Source organism: Giraffa tippelskirchi, chromosome 1 (genome assembly GCF_054371585.1).
Source record: "Giraffa tippelskirchi isolate mGirTip1 chromosome 1, T2T-mGirTip1v1.2.pri, whole genome shotgun sequence".
Classification (NCBI taxonomy): Eukaryota; Metazoa; Chordata; class Mammalia; order Artiodactyla; family Giraffidae; genus Giraffa; species Giraffa tippelskirchi.
In genome coordinates, this window is record NC_137275.1 from 17,075,023 (window position 1) to 17,090,931 (window position 15,909).

General features: G+C 39.8%; 1 protein-coding gene across 2 annotated transcripts in view; it reads right to left on the reverse strand.

The window, feature by feature from the left end:
* The window catches only part of CDS1 (CDP-diacylglycerol synthase 1), a 92,188-nt gene that overhangs the window by 65,365 nt on the left and 10,914 nt on the right, over positions 1 to 15,909 (reverse strand). For both annotated transcript variants that reach the window (XM_081582181.1, XM_081582172.1), the window contains exon 2: positions 9,052 to 9,179. In XM_081582181.1, coding sequence (XP_081438307.1) covers positions 9,052 to 9,179 — 128 coding nt within the window. The remainder of the gene's footprint in view (positions 1 to 9,051; positions 9,180 to 15,909) is intronic.

Consider the following 15,909-nt stretch of genomic DNA (forward strand, 5'->3'; position numbering starts at 1 on the left):
GGAGGCCTGGCATGCTGCAGTCCATGGGGTCACAAAGACTTGGACACGACTGAGCGACTGAACTGAGGGCCATAGCTCCTGCAGCTGAGGCAGTCCATGTCCCTGCACACTTGGCACTGCCAGGGTTCCCACGACTGAAACAGCTGCGCCACCTTCACGCTCAGTCCTCACTGGGGCAGAGCTGCCACAGGCTAGAAAAAGCCCTAATAGTGCCATATCTCCTGTGATGACAGCTGCCGGCGCTCCTGCATAGCTGGTTTTGCCAGGGTCCCCGTGATCCAAGCAACTGTGCCACCTCCATGCATGATCCCCACTGGGACAGAGCTGCCAGAGACTAGAAAAAGTCCTGCATCTGTGCACACGGGGTCACTGTGGTCATGGCCAACTCCTTGCGACCCTCTGGACTGTAGCCTGCCAGGCCTCTCTGTCCGGGGCCTTCTCCAGGCTGGACTACTGGAGTGGGTTGCCATACCCTTCTAGAGCACGATATTTCCTGCTCCCCTAGCCTCCGGCTCCCCTGAGTACCTGGTGTTGCCAGGGCCCCCATGACCCAAGCAGCTGCGTCACCCCCCACCTGGCCCTCACTGGGGCAGACATAAGTCCTCCAGGGCAGCCTTAGGAGCAAACCCCTGTGGACAAACCACATGCAGAGGTGGATATAAAACCACAACTGAAACCCAGGAGCAGGGTGACTAAGGAAGAGGACCCAAAACCTTCCCACCAGCTGTACAAGCTGCAGATTAAATCCACACGAGCAACCAGGCTGACTCTGTGGCTATGGAATACATGAAAGGGCAATGAGAATTCTGACAAAAGACAACGCACTGGTTCTGACAACTGTGGACATCAGAGGCAAGAACACACAAGAACCGGATTAGAGTATGAGCTGCCCCCAAAGCAGGTCCAGAGACCAGCAGTATTGGAGGGCATCCGAGGGAGGTGAAGTGAACTCAGACTCCCAGCGAGGGAAAGGACGCTGACAGCAGAGACTCAAGAAAAGCATTTGAACATTTATTCCTACATTTTGACTTGTTCTGTAGTTGCTTCTGGATTTTTTTCTTTTTCTTTTCCTTTTTTCCCCTCTGTTGTCGTAGCTGTCAATTTATTTGAGAATTTTTTAAGCAGATTTTTTACTTCTGTTATATACTTCAGCCTCTATGTTGGCCTTTTATGGTTCTGTGGAGTTTTCCTTATTTTTTTTTTCTGGTTTTTTTTTTTTCCTCTTTTTCAATTTTAATTTAAAAATTTTTTTAATTTATTATTATTTTTTCTACACTTATTCCTTTGTTTTCTTGTCCTACTGTTCTTTTCCTGTTGCAGTTAATCTTTAATATATATAAATCTTTATCTACCTCTATTAAACTTTGCATTTCTGTTAGTTCTTTCTTCTCTTTCTTTTCTTTGTCTCACCATATTTGTTAGTTTTGTTTTCATTGCTTTAAAAATTCCCCAGTTAGCATCTTGCTTTAGTTTTGTTTTCCAGTTTGTGCTTTAGTTAGTTATGTTCTTAACTGGTAGATATCACTTTTGGTTTCCTTTGTTCACTGGGTCAATCTATTGTACTTGTTTTTTTTTGGACTGTTTTGGTTTTGCTTATGGGTGTATATGTATGTGCGTAAATTCCATTATTTATTATGTGCCTGATTTTGTAATTGCCATTTGCCTGGGGTGTGCCTTTTGTTTCTCGTTTTGGTGTATTTGTTTTAATCCCATTTAATGTCATAACAAACCACCTGTGGAATCTCCATTTCCAGCCAGAGATCAGGCCCTGAGCCTATGGAGCCAGAGTGCTGACTCCAAGACCCTAGACTACCAGAGATTCCTAACCCTAGGGAGTACCAAATAGCCAGAACTACCCAGCAAGGATCTCATTTAAAATTGATGGAGAAATCAAAAGCTTTCAGTCAGTTCAGTTCAGTTGCTCAGTCGTGTCCGACTCTTTGCGACACCATGAACCGCAGCATGCCAGGCCTCCCTGTCCATCACCAACTCCCTGAGTCCACCAAAACCCATGTCCATTGAGTCAGTGATGCCATCCAACCATCTCATCTTGTCATCCCTTTCTCCTCCTGCCCTCAATCTTTCCCAACATCAGGGTCTTTTCCAGTGAGTCAGCTCTTCGCATCAGGTGGCCAAAGTATTGGAGTTTCAGCTTCAACATCAGTCCTTCCAATGAACACCCAGGACTGATCTCCTTTAGGATGGACTGGTTGGATCTCCTTGCAGTCGAAGGGACTCTCAAGAGTCTTCTCCAACACCACAGTTCAAAAGCATCACAGGCGTTACAGACAAGCAAAAGTTAAGAGAATTTAGTACCAACAAATCAGCTTTACAATCGATGTTAAAGGGACTTACATAGTCAGGAAATATAAGAGAAGAAAAAGATCTACAAAAATAAACCCCAAACAATCAAGAAAATGGCAATAGGAACATATATATCAATAATTACTTTAAATGTAAATGGATTAAATGCTCCAACCAAAAGACACAGACTGGCTGAATGGATACAAAAACCCATATATATGCTGTCTATAAGAAACCCACTTCAGACCTAAAGACACATATAGGCTGAAAGTGAGATGTTGGAAAAAGATATTCCACGCAAATGGAAATCAAAAGAAAGCTGGAGTAGCAATCCTTGTTTCAGACAAAATCAACCTTAAAATAAAGACTATTACAAGAGACATGGAAGGACACTACATAATGACCAAGGGATGGATCCAGGAGGAAGACAAGTAACAGTAACACAATAGTAGTGGGAGATTTTACCACCCCACTCACACCAGCGGGCAGATCACCAAAGTAGAAAACTAATAAGGAGAGACAAGCCTTAGTAGGAGATCTTACCACCCCACTCACACCAGCGGGCAGATCACCAAAACAGAAGATTAATAAGGAAATACAAGCCTTAAAAATGACACATTAGATCGGGTGAATCTCACTGATATCTCAGGGCATTCCATCCAAATGCAGAAGAATACACTTTCCTTTCAAGTGCACATGGAACATTCTCCAGGACAGACCACACCTTGGGTCACAAATCAAACCTCAGTAAATTTAAGAAAACTGAAATCATATCAAGCCTCTTTTCTGACCACAATGCTATGAGACTAGATATCAATTATAAGAAAAAAAAACTGTAAAAATACAAACACATGGAAATTAAACAATACGTTTCTAATGAACAGGTTACTGAAGAAATCAAAAGGGGAATTAAAAAATTCCTAGAAACAAATGACAATGAAAACACAACAACTCAAAACGTATAGTTTGCAGCAAAAGCAGTTCTAAGAGGGAAGTCTATAGCAATACAATCCTACCTCAAGAAACAAGAAAAACATCAAATAGATAACCTAACTTTACACCTAAAACAACTGGAAAAAGAACAAAAAAAAAATCCCAAAGTTAGCAGAAGGAAAGAAATCAAAAAGATCAGAGCAGAAATAAATGAAAGAAACAATAGTAAAGATTAATAAAACTAAAAGCTGGTTCTTTGAGAAGATAAACAGACAAATTTTTAGCCAGACTCATCAAGAAAAAAAAGGGAGAAGAATCAAACCTACAAAATTACAAGTGAAAAGAAGAGGTTACAACAGACAATGCAGAAATACAAAGGATTAGAAGAGACTACTATGAGCAACTATACGGCAATTAAATGGAAAACCTGAAAGAAATGGACAGATTCTTAGAAAACTTCAATCTTCCAAGACTGAACCAGGAAGAAATAGAAATTATGAACAACCCAATTATAAGCACTGAAATCGAAACTGTGATCAAAAATCTCCCAAAAAACAAAAGCCCAGGGCCAGATGGCTTCACAGGTGAATTCTGTCAAACATTTAGAGAAGAGCTAATGACTATCCTTCCAGAACTCTTTCAAAAAATTTCAGAGAAAGGAACACTTCCAAACACATTCTTCAAGTCCACCATCACCCGGATACCAAAACCAGACAAAAACAACACAAAAAAAGAAAATTACAGGCCAATATCACTGATGATTGGCATCACTGACTTGATGAACATGAGTTTGAGCAAGCTCCGGGAGTTGGTGATGGACAGGGAAGCCTGGTGTGCTGCAGTCCATGGGGTCACAAGGAGTCAGACAGGACTGAGTGACTGACTGAACTAAACTGACTGATCACTGATGAATATAGATGCAAAAATCCTCAACAAAATTCTAGCAAACAGAATTCAACAACACATTAAAAGCTTATACACCATGATCAAGTCAGGTTATTCCAGGGATTCAAGGACTCTTTAATATATGCAAATCAATCAATGCTGTACATCATACTAACAAATTGAAAGATAAAGACCATATGATAATCTCAATAGATGCAGAAAAAGCCTTTGATAAAATTCAGCAACCATTTATGATTAAAAAAAAAAAACTCTTCAAAAAATGGGCATAGTAGGAACCTACTTCAGCATAGTAAAGGTCATATATGATAAGCCACAGCAAACATTATTTTCAATGGTGAAAAACTGAAAGCATTCCCTCTAAGATAAGGAATAAGAAAAGGGTTCCCACTCTCACCACTATTACTCAACATAGTTTTGGAAGTCCTGCTGCTGCTAAGTCACGTCAGTCGTGTCCGACTCTGTGCGACCCCATAGACGGCAGCCCACCAGGCTCCTCTGTCCCTGGGATTCTCTAGGCAAGAATACTGGAGTGGGTTGCCATTTCCATCTCCAATGCATGAAAGTGAAAAGTGAAAATGAAGTTGCTCAGTCATGTCCGACTCTTCACAACCCCATGGACTGTAGCCCACCAGGCTCCCCTGCCCATGGGATTTTCCAGGCAAGAGTACTGGAGTGGGTTGCCATTGCCTTCTCCTTGGAAGTCCTAGGTACAGCAATCAGAGAAGAAAAATAAATAAAGGAACCCGGATCAGAAAAGAAGTAAAATCCTCACAGTTTGCAGATGACATGATACTATACATAGAAAACCCTAAAGATACTATCAGAAAATTACTAGAGCTAATCAGTGAATTTAGCAAAGTCTCAGGATACAAAATCAATACACAGAAATCACTTGCATTCCTATATATTAATAATGAAAAATCAGAAAGAAAAATTAAGGACTCAATCCCATTCGCTTTTGCAACAAAAAGAATAAAATATCTAGGAACAAACATATCTAAGGAGACAAAAGAACTGTATGTATAAAATTATAAGACACTGATGAAAGAAATCAAAGATGACATAAACAGATGGAGAAACATTCCATGTTCCTGGGTAGGAAGAAGCAACATTGTGAAAATGACTGTACTACCAAATGCAAACTACAGATTCAGTGTGATCCCTATCAAATTACCAATGGTATTTTTCACAGAAATAGAAAAAAATTTTCACAATTCATATGGAAACACAAAATACCCCAAATAGCCAAAGCAGCCTTGAGAAATAAGAATGGATCTGTAGGAATTAACCTTCCTGACTATACTACAAAGCCACAGTCATCAAGACAGTATGGTACTGGCACAAAAACAGAAATATAGACCAATGGAACAAGATAGAGAGCCCAAAGATAAACCCATGCACCTTATGGGTACCTTATTTTTACAAAGGAAGCAAGAGTATACAATGGGGCAAAGACAGCCTCTTCAATAAATGGTGCTGGGAAAACTGGATAGTTATATGTAAAAGAATGAAACTGGAACACCTTCTAAAGCCACACACAAAGATAAACTCAAAATGGATTAAAGACCTAAATGGAAGACCAGAAACTATAAAACTCTCAGAGGAAAACATAGGCAGAACACTCGATGACATAAATCAAAGCAAGATCGTCTATGACCCACCTCCTAGAGTAAGGGAAATAAAAGCAAAAGTAAACAAGTGGGACCTAATTAAACTTAAAAGCTTCTGCACAGCAAAGGAAACTATAAACACGGTGAAAAGAGACAACCCTCAGAATGGGAGAAAATGACAGCAAATGAAACAACTGACAAAGGATTAATCCCCCAAATATACAAGCAGCTCATACAACTCAATACCAAAAAAACAAACAACCCAATCAAAAAGTGGGAAAAAGACCTAAATAGACATTTCTCCAAAGAGGACATACAGATGGCTAACAAACACATGAAAAGATGCTCAACATCTAGATCTAGCGAAATGCAAATCAAAACTACAGTGAGATACCAACCAACTAACACCAGTCAGAATGGCCATCATAAAAAAGTCTACAAACAATAAATGCTGGAGAGGGTATGGAGAAAAGGGAACCTTCTGTTGGTGGGAATATAAATTGATACAGTCACCATGGAAGATGGTATGGAGATTCGTTAAAAAAACTAGGAAAAAAAAAAAAACACCATATGACCCAGCAATCCCACTACTAGTTATATACCCTGAAGAAACCAAAATTGAAAAAGACACATGTACCCCAATATTCATTGCAGCACTATTTACAATAGCCAGAACATGGAAGCAACCTAGATGTTCATCGACAGATAAATGGATGAATCTGTGGTGCATATATACAATGGAGTACTACTCAGCCATAAAAAGGAACACCTTTGAGTCAGTTCTAATGAGGCAGATGAACCGAGAGCCTATTATACAGAGTGAAGTAAGTCAGAATGAGAAAGATAAATATTGTGTATTAACAGAAATATATGGAATCTAGAAAGATGGTACCTATGAATTTATTTGCAGGGCAGCAATGGAGAAATAGACATAGAGAACAGACTAACGGACATGGGGTGGGGGGAAGAAGGAGAGGGTATGTATGGAGAGAGTAACATGGAAATGTACATTACCATATGTAAAATAGACAGCAATGGGAATTTTCTGTATGACTCAGGGAACTCAAACAGGGGCTCTGAAACAACCTAGAGGGGTGGGATGGGGGAGAGGTTCAGGAGGGAGGCAACATGTATATGCCTATGGCTGATTCGTGTTGATATTTGGCAGAAAACAACAAAATTCTGTAAAGCAATTATCCTTCAATTAAAAATAAATAAATAAAATTTAAAAATTTTATCTGAAGAAAATAATTATGAATGCTAAATAAAAGTTAGCTATAAAAACATGCATTTAATGCAGAATTGGTTTTAATTGTGAAAATTTAGAAATTGGCTGTCTAACAACACCTGTTTAGCTAAGTAAATTGAACTATAGCTGTACAAGGAATATATCACGCAGCCATTCAAGTATTTACATATATTTAAGGATGTTGTTGCTAATACCATGGAATGAAAATGAAAATAGCAAGGCAGAAAGGAGTACAATGCTGCTTTTACATTACACACACAGGCACACATGTGCATACAGTGCAAAAAAAAGTTTCAAAGATAATCATCACAGTATTTTCATCAATAATGTCTCAGTTGGAGGGTTACAGGGTTTTTTTTCTGCAATCCAGGTACATTTCTTACACAATTAGTAGTTTTACTCCTTTGCATCTACAACTTCTAAATCTTTGCAAGGCAGACTATTTGGGGTATTAAATAAAAAGAGGCTAAAATGTGTGAAACATAGATTTTAAAACATTCATTTAATTTTTACAGAGAAGTTTCTTGAGAAGATTCAAAGTAGTCATTTATTATCTGCTGTTTATTTTTTAAAAGAGAAATCTTTCATAAATTGAGCGAAATGCTTTGCTTCAGAATGTGGCTCTATCACTTGCTGGCTACATGACCCTGGATACGACACATATCTGTGCTTCAGTTTCTCCATTTATACAACAGGTATAATAGACCCATACCTGTGTTACAGGGTTGATGTGATAATAAATTAGTCAACACAAGTAAAGTGCTTGGCGAAGCACCTAGCAAATATACATGGTCAATAAATACCAGCTACTATTACCTGCTATTGTTGCTTTATGCCAGGAAAAAAAAATATTAAGAAAAATCTTGTTATGAATGACACACAGGAATCCAGCATTATTCTTATGTAACATCAACACAGAAAAAAATCCAAATCCGAGATAGACCAGGTGAGATTTTAAAGCAAGGGTACGTCTGTGAACTAGGCCATGAAAACAACTGGGAACAAGAAATATTAAAATAATAATCATACTTTTAATAAGGGACAGCAAAATTTTTTTCTGTTGGCTAGAAAACATGAAAACTTTGCCTTGAACCAGTTTATTCTAATATGGCTATCCTCTAGGAAATTAAAAATCAGAAAAGCTCGTATTTTATTTACTAGATACGACTAAAACAGTATTTTTCAAACTTCAAATTATGACCCATGGGTAGTAAAAATCAATTTAGTAATCCATCATTTTTTTGTCCAAGAACCTAGAACAGTTATGAAAAATAAGAGAAATCAGAGTGCCTCACACACAGTTATGACCAGAACGGCTTCATAACATTTTTGCAGCAGTTAAAATATAATGTGTGTCTCTCTCGGGGCATGGTGGAAACCAGACCTCTTGCTGTGTGTCATAGTACTAAGAAATTGAAGAACGAGTGTTCTGTACCAATATTTAAGATTTTATATGTTCATCTGGGTAACAGATTACACTTATTTTGCCTTTATAAATTTTATAATTCATATTACAATGGAGGGCAATATAAAATTAGGTTGTTATTAGACATTTAAAGGTATAACAGAAATACAAAATGGTAAAGTGTTGTGGAGTCTTGGACAATGATTTTAAATTCCGCTAGAAGGAAAAAAATTACCTATTTCCATCTGGCATTTGAAAAACAGAGGATAGAGGATACAGTATTTTCTTTATTAGATGTCCCAATATCAGAAAAGGCAGCTTGATGTGATAAATGGGTCACTGGCTTCAGAAACCTGGCAGACAGGGGGCAGAAATGCCAGGTCCACAACTTATTAGCTTTATAACATTCACCAGCTAACCTCTCAGACTTGGTTTTCTGAAACTTAAGAATTTAAAGATTAACAAAAGGATGTATATCAAGCCTCCAACACTGTGCTCATATATGGTGAAAAATGTAAATGTCTTCTCTCATAGCTCTAAAACTCACAAAAAATGAAATTTCTTATACGAGTGTAAGAAATGGTCCAGGATAACCTCACAGCTTATCTTGTTCACCCCTCAGATTGACCTTCAACCAATCGTACCTTGAAGACAAACCAGACAGAGCTTTCTTGAGGATCTCAGGGGTTCTATCTAGGGATGGTGGAATTTCTGGAATATCAGAATCTGTTCTGGAATCCAAGTCTCCATATCTGTCATCAATATCTGTTTCCTAAAATTAAAGAAAAAAGAAAATCACTTTGCAAAATAAAAGGGAAAAAAGCACATGCTTGCCAATACATCTATTTATTGCTCAGAGTACCAACTCTCATTTCCATAACTTAAAAAAAAAAACTATTAACTTATCTTGAATATGCAAGCACTGTTGGACATCATCCTAGTTAGTAAAGTTCCTGCTAAACTCTATCAACATAAAGGATTAATTTAAACAAAAAACACAAAAAGAAACTTCTATATTATCTAAATCAGAAATTTACCACAGAATCAAATATTTATTGTTTCTCTGCCTAACAGAAAATACAGTGTTTGTGTTAATGTAGATTCTGATCAATGGTACATGAGTGAGTGAAGTCACTCAGTCATGTCCGACTCTCTGTGACCCCATGGACTGTAGCCTACCAGGATCTTCTGTCCATGTACAATGGTACATAGTCTCTTTTTTATTTGATTGCAATCAAAGCATCTACAATAGGAGTAATATCTTACATTGGCATGGCATTTTAGATAGACAGATAGATAGTGAAGCTGAATCTGACCTCTGTACCCCAACACTGAATTAAATCTCTGAGACTTCTGGGTGAAGTTAAAAAAGAATAGCTTTATTGCTTTGCCAGGCAAAGGAAGCCACAGCACGCTAATGCCCTCAAAATTGTGTGTCCCAACTTGGAGAGAACAGTGAGAAGTTTTATAGTTATAGAGTGTGATCAACTTGTGGACATTCTTGCGACTGGTTGGTGGTAAGTAGGGTCAGCATCATCAACCTTCAGGTTCCAACTGGTCTGGGGTCTGTGTGCTTGCGGGCAGCGTACCCTCATTAACCATTAACTTCTCCCACCTGGCGGGGGTTTCAGTATCTCCACAACAGTTCAAAGATATTGCCATGGGTATCCCTTACTGGGGAACCAGGACCTTGCCCCAAGGCTGCATTACTGTTTCTCTTGACTGTTTCTCCCTTGTCTTGCATCCCCTCCTTTTCCTAATTAACAACTGCTTGAATCTGACTGTTGGAACTCAGTGAAGATCAGGGACACTGAATGAAGGCTATTTCCTGTAATCAGATGAATGGGGGACACAGAAAGGCTCTGTGCCCAGGAGTCCTACAGGGCCCTGCTAGGTATCAATAGATAGATATAAATATGTAGATATACAGATACACACACACATATATATAAATAAATATATATATATTCATATAAAAAGAGATCAAATCAGTCAATCTTAGGATTCCTTTAGAGTAAATCAACCCTGAATATTCACTGGAAGGACTGATGCTAAAGCTGAAGCTTCAATACTTTGGCCACCTGCTGTGAAGAGCCAACTCACTGGAAAAGACCCTGATGCTGGGAAAGACTGAAGGCAAGAGGAGAAGGGGATGACAGAGGATGAGATGGTTGGATGGCATCACTAACTCAATGGACATGAGTTGGAGCAAACTCCAGAAGATGGTGAAGGACAGGGAAGCCTGGCGTGCTGCAGGCTATGTGGTTGCAAAGAGTGGGATGCGACTTAGCAACTGAATGACAATATACATACAGTTATTCTAAACACTCAAACTTCCATTATTTTATTAGATCCTCAAGCGATAATCCTGGCCACGATGGTGGAGTACACAATCCTTGAGCCCACCTCCTCTCATGGGCACACCAAGTTTACAACTATTATCAGAACAACTACTGATGAGAAAGAGTGATAGAATCTACCAGAAAAGATCTTCTACAACTAAAGATACAAGGAAAAATCCACAAAGAGACAAGGAGGGGCAATGGAGTGGTACAGTCAAGATTCATACTATAGAAAAAGCAGTTTTAAGAGGAAAGTTTATAGTGAAGCAAGCCTACTTCAGTCTCCTAAAACAAGGACATAAAAGAAAAACTAAACAAATGAGATCTAAGGAGACTTAAAAGCTTTTGCACAGCAATGAAAACCATCAATAAAATAAAAAGACAACCTACTGAATGAAAGAAAATATTTGCAAATGTTATGACTAATAAGGAATTAATATCCAAAATATATAAACAGCTCATAAAACTCAATATCAAAAAAACCAAACAACTCAATCAAAAAATGAGTAGAAGACCTGTATACACATTTTTCCAAAGAAGACGTAAAAATGGCCAATAGGCACATGAAAAGGTGCTCAACATTACTAATTATCATAGAAATGAAAATCAAAACCACAATGATATATCACGTCACATCTGTCAGAATGACTACCATCAAAAAGACCAACAAATAACAAATGTTGGCAATGATATGGAGAAACGGGAACACTGTACACTGTGGGTGGGAAAGCAAATTTGTATAGGCACTGTGAAACCAGTATGGAGGTTGCTGAAAGAACTAAAAATAGAACTCCCATATGATTCTACAACTCTACTTCTGGGTATATTTCTAAAAAAGAAAAATACTAATTCAAAAACATACATCCACCACAATGTTCAAAGCAGCATTATTTATAATGGCCAGCAGCATATGGAAGCAAGCTAAGTGTCCGTCAACAGATAAATGGACAAAGAAGATGTTGGCTCAGTGGTGAAAAGTCCGCCTGCCCATGCAGGAGACACGGGTTTGATCCCTGATAGGGGAGGATCCCACATGCCGTGAAGCAACTAAGCCTGTGCACCACAGCCATTGAACCTGAGCTCTAGAACCCGGGAACTGCAGCTAGTGAAGTCTGTGTGCCTAGAGCCCATGCTCTGCAACAAGAGAAGTCACCATAGTGAGAAGTCTGTACGCCACAACTAGAGAAAAGCCCATGCAGCAACAAAGACCCACACAGCCTAAAATAAATAAATGAATAAAATTATAAAAAAGATGTGGTGCATACACACACACACACACAGGAATGCTACTCAGACATAAAGAAGAATAAATTTTGCCATCTGCAACAACATGGATGGACCTGGAGGGTTCATCAGTTCAGTTCAGTTCAGTCACTCAGTCGTGTCCGACTCGTTGCGACCCCATGAATCGCAGCACGCTAGGCCTCCCTGTCCATCACTAACTCCCGGAGTCTACCCAAACCCATGTCCATCGAGTTGGTGATGCCATCTAATCATCTCATCCTCTGTTGTCCCCTTCTTCTCCTGCCCTCAATCTTTCCCAGGATCAGGGTCTTTTCCAATGAGTCAGCTCTTCGCATCAGGTGGCCCAAATATTGGAGTTTCAGCTTCAACATCAGTCCTTCCAATGAACACCCAGGACTGATCTTTAGGATGGACTGGTTGGATCTCCTTGCAGTCCAAGGGACTCTCAAGAGTCTTCTCCAACACCACAGTTTAAAAGCATCAATTCTTTGGAGCTCAGCTTCCTTTTAGTCCAACTCTCACATCCATACATGACTACTGGAAAAACCATAGCCTTGACTAGACGGACCTTTGTTGACATTGTCTCTGCTTTTTAATATGCTGTCTAGGCTGGCCATAACTTTCCTTTCAAGGAGTAAGCGTCTTTTAATTCATGGCTGCAATCACCATCTGAAGTAATTTTGGAGCCCAAAAAAAGAAAGTCTCTCACTGCTTCCTCATCTATTTGCCATGAAGTGACTGGGCTATTTGCCACGATCTTAGTTTTCTGAATGTTGAGCTTTAACATTTTTCACTCTCCTCTTTGACTTTCATCAAGAGGCTCTTTAGTTCTTCTTCACTTTCTGCCATAAGGGTGGTGTCATCTGCATATCTGAGGTTATTGATATTTCTCCCGGCAATCTTGATTCCAGCTTGTGCTTCCTCCAGCCCAGCGTTTCTCATGATTTACTCTGCATATAAGTTAAATAACCAGGGTGACAATATACAGCCTTGACGTACTCCTTTTCCTATTTGGAACCAGTCTGTTGTTCCATGTCCAGTTCTAACTGTTGTTTCCTGACCTGCATACAGGTTTCTCAAGAGGCAGGTCAGGTGGTCTGGTATTCCCATCTCTTGAAGAGTTTTCCACAGTTTATTGTGATCCACACAGTCAAAGGCTTGTGGCATAGTCAATAAAGCAGAAATAGATGTTTTTCTGGAACTCTCTTGCTTTCTCGATGATCCAGTAGATGTTGGCAATTTGATCTCTGATTCCTGTGCCTTTTCTAAAACCAGCATGAAATAAGTTAAAAAAATACAAATACTATATCTTATCAATTACTTATGGACTCTTAAAAAAACCACAAAACTAACAAAACAGAAACAGACTTACAGATACAGAGAACAAACTAGTGGTTACCAATGGGGAGAGTGAAGTGGGAGGGGCATTACTGGGGTAGGGAATTAAGATGTATAAAATAATAAACTACAAGGATAAACTGTAATAATAAACTACAAGGATATACTGTACAGAAAAACAATACTTTTTAAAAAGAGAGACAGTCCTAATGAAGCAGGTCAAATAGATATTTTCAATGCTGTTTTACTACTAGGTAAATTATGATTAAAACTATCTGCTCTGGTGGCGTGATTTTTAACAAAGTTATTTAAAACACAAACTGACTTCTGAGTGCATGGACAGGAACTGTGTGTGTATGCCGGGGCTGTTACGCAAAGGTGGTTACTGTAGAACCTCCAAGGATAGAATAGCTAAGGAATTTTAAGAAAAGAGCTGTCTCGTAACTCAGTCTTTTTAAAAAATCATCTATATAGTATTTATTCATTTATTTTTGGCTGCACCGAGCCTTCATTGCTTTGCTCGGGCTTTCTCTAGTTGCAGCAAGTGGAAACTACACTTCATTACTGTGCACAGGCTTCTCATTGCAGTGGCTTTTCTTGTTGCAAAGCACAGGCTCTAGCCATGCCAGCTTCAGTAGCTGCAGCACACAGACTCTAGAGTGCAGGCTCAGTAGTTGTGGGGCACTGACCTAGTTGCTACGTGGCTTGCAGGATCTTCCCGGACCAGGGATTGAACCCGTGTCACCTGCACGGGCAGGCAGACTCTTATCCACTCTGGCACCAGCGAAGTCCTCATGTTCAGTCTTGAAGTTGTTCGATCTGCTGTAAGGAACAGTCTCCACTCCTATGCCCTCCCCTTTCCTATACCCACCCCAAGGAGCAATCTTCATTAAAGAGTGCTACGCACATAAATGCTATGGGAGAGTGGTTCACAGAGGGGGGAACTGGGGAAAGCAGCTGAAATGCGTGAGAAGGAAGAGAATCTTCACAGTGGGTGAATACAAGCAGAAGGGGCACTGAGCAGGATGTTGGGCCAGAAGTTGATCCTAAGAATGAAAGTATCTGCTGCTGCTACTGCTAAGTCGCTTCAGTCGTGTCCGACTCTATGCGATCCCATAGACGGCAGCCCACTGGGCTCCGCCGTCCCTGGGATTCTCCAGACAAGAACACTGGAGTGGGTTGCCATTTCCTTCTCCAGTGCATGAAAGGGAAAAGTGGAAGTGAAGTCGCTCAGTCATGTCTGACTCTTAGCGACCCCACGGACTGCAGCCTACCAGGCTTCGCCGTCCACAGTATTTTCCAGGCAAGAGTACTGGAGTGGGGTGCCATTGCCTTCTCCAATGAAAGTATCTAGGGAGATTCTAAATGTTTAGGAAATCTCCAACCCAACTTAGCCCTCATTAGCACCAAAGCTGTGGCAAATTTCATCACCCCTTCCAACTATTTCTTTACCCATAAAAACTGGAAACATAAAAAAAAAAAAAAACACCAAAAACTGGAAATATTTAATGCCAAGGACTCAGGTCAGTCAGTGAAATAGTAAGCTATTATTATTATTATTCATACTATCAAATCCAATTCCTCATTAAGTAGCTTACCAAATAAAATGTCAGCCTTGGGTAGCATTATCAATATTCATAAAGGAATAATAAGCTTTTGTTTACTAACTATAAATCTCTTATCAAACAATTACAAAATTAAATGTGACATTATACCAAAAATGACAAATAAAGCAAATGTCGTGATGCCACTGTAATCCTGAGAGTCAGTTGGCCTCAGAGCAGCTTAAACAAATAGCTGTTGACTAGTAAACCACCAGGCAGGACATCTGCAAACATCAGGGAGCCTGCTGTTAGTCTGATGGGCCAGCAGGTTTTCAACATCTGGAACAACGGAACACATCACTTTTATTTCTTTGCTCTGTTACTCTTTTTTTCACTGGCAATAACCCAGAGTGTTGGAAGCATGGTGTGAGTGGTTGTGGAGATGGTGACTAATGGAAGTGGCTCCATAAAGCATATCACCAGGTTGCAGAAAGAGTACCACATTAGGAGTCGGGAGTTTCAAGTACACTCACCACAACGTACCTGGTGGGGGTGGGGGGTGGGGATTAGTTCCAGGACCTTCTAAGATACAAAAATCAGAGAAGGTATAGTATTTATATATAGTATTTACATATAATCAGTATCAGTTCAGTTCAGTCACTCAGTCGTGTCCGACTCTTTGTGACCAACCCCATGAGCCGCAGCACGCCAGGCCTCCCTGTCCATTACCAACTCTCGGAGTCCACCCAAACCCATGTCCATCGAGTCGATGATGCCATCCAGCCATCTCATCCTCTGTCATCCCCTTCTCCTCCTGCCCTCAATCTTTCCCAGCATCAGGGTCTTTTCCAATGAGTCAGCTCTTCGAATCACATGGCCAAAGTATTGGAGTTTCAGCTTCAACATCAGTCCTTCCAATGAACACCCAGGACTGATCTCCTTTAGGATGGACTGGTTGGATCTCCTTGCAGTCCAAGGGACTCTCAAGAGTCTTCTCCAACACCACAGTTCAAAAACATCAATTCTTCAGCAC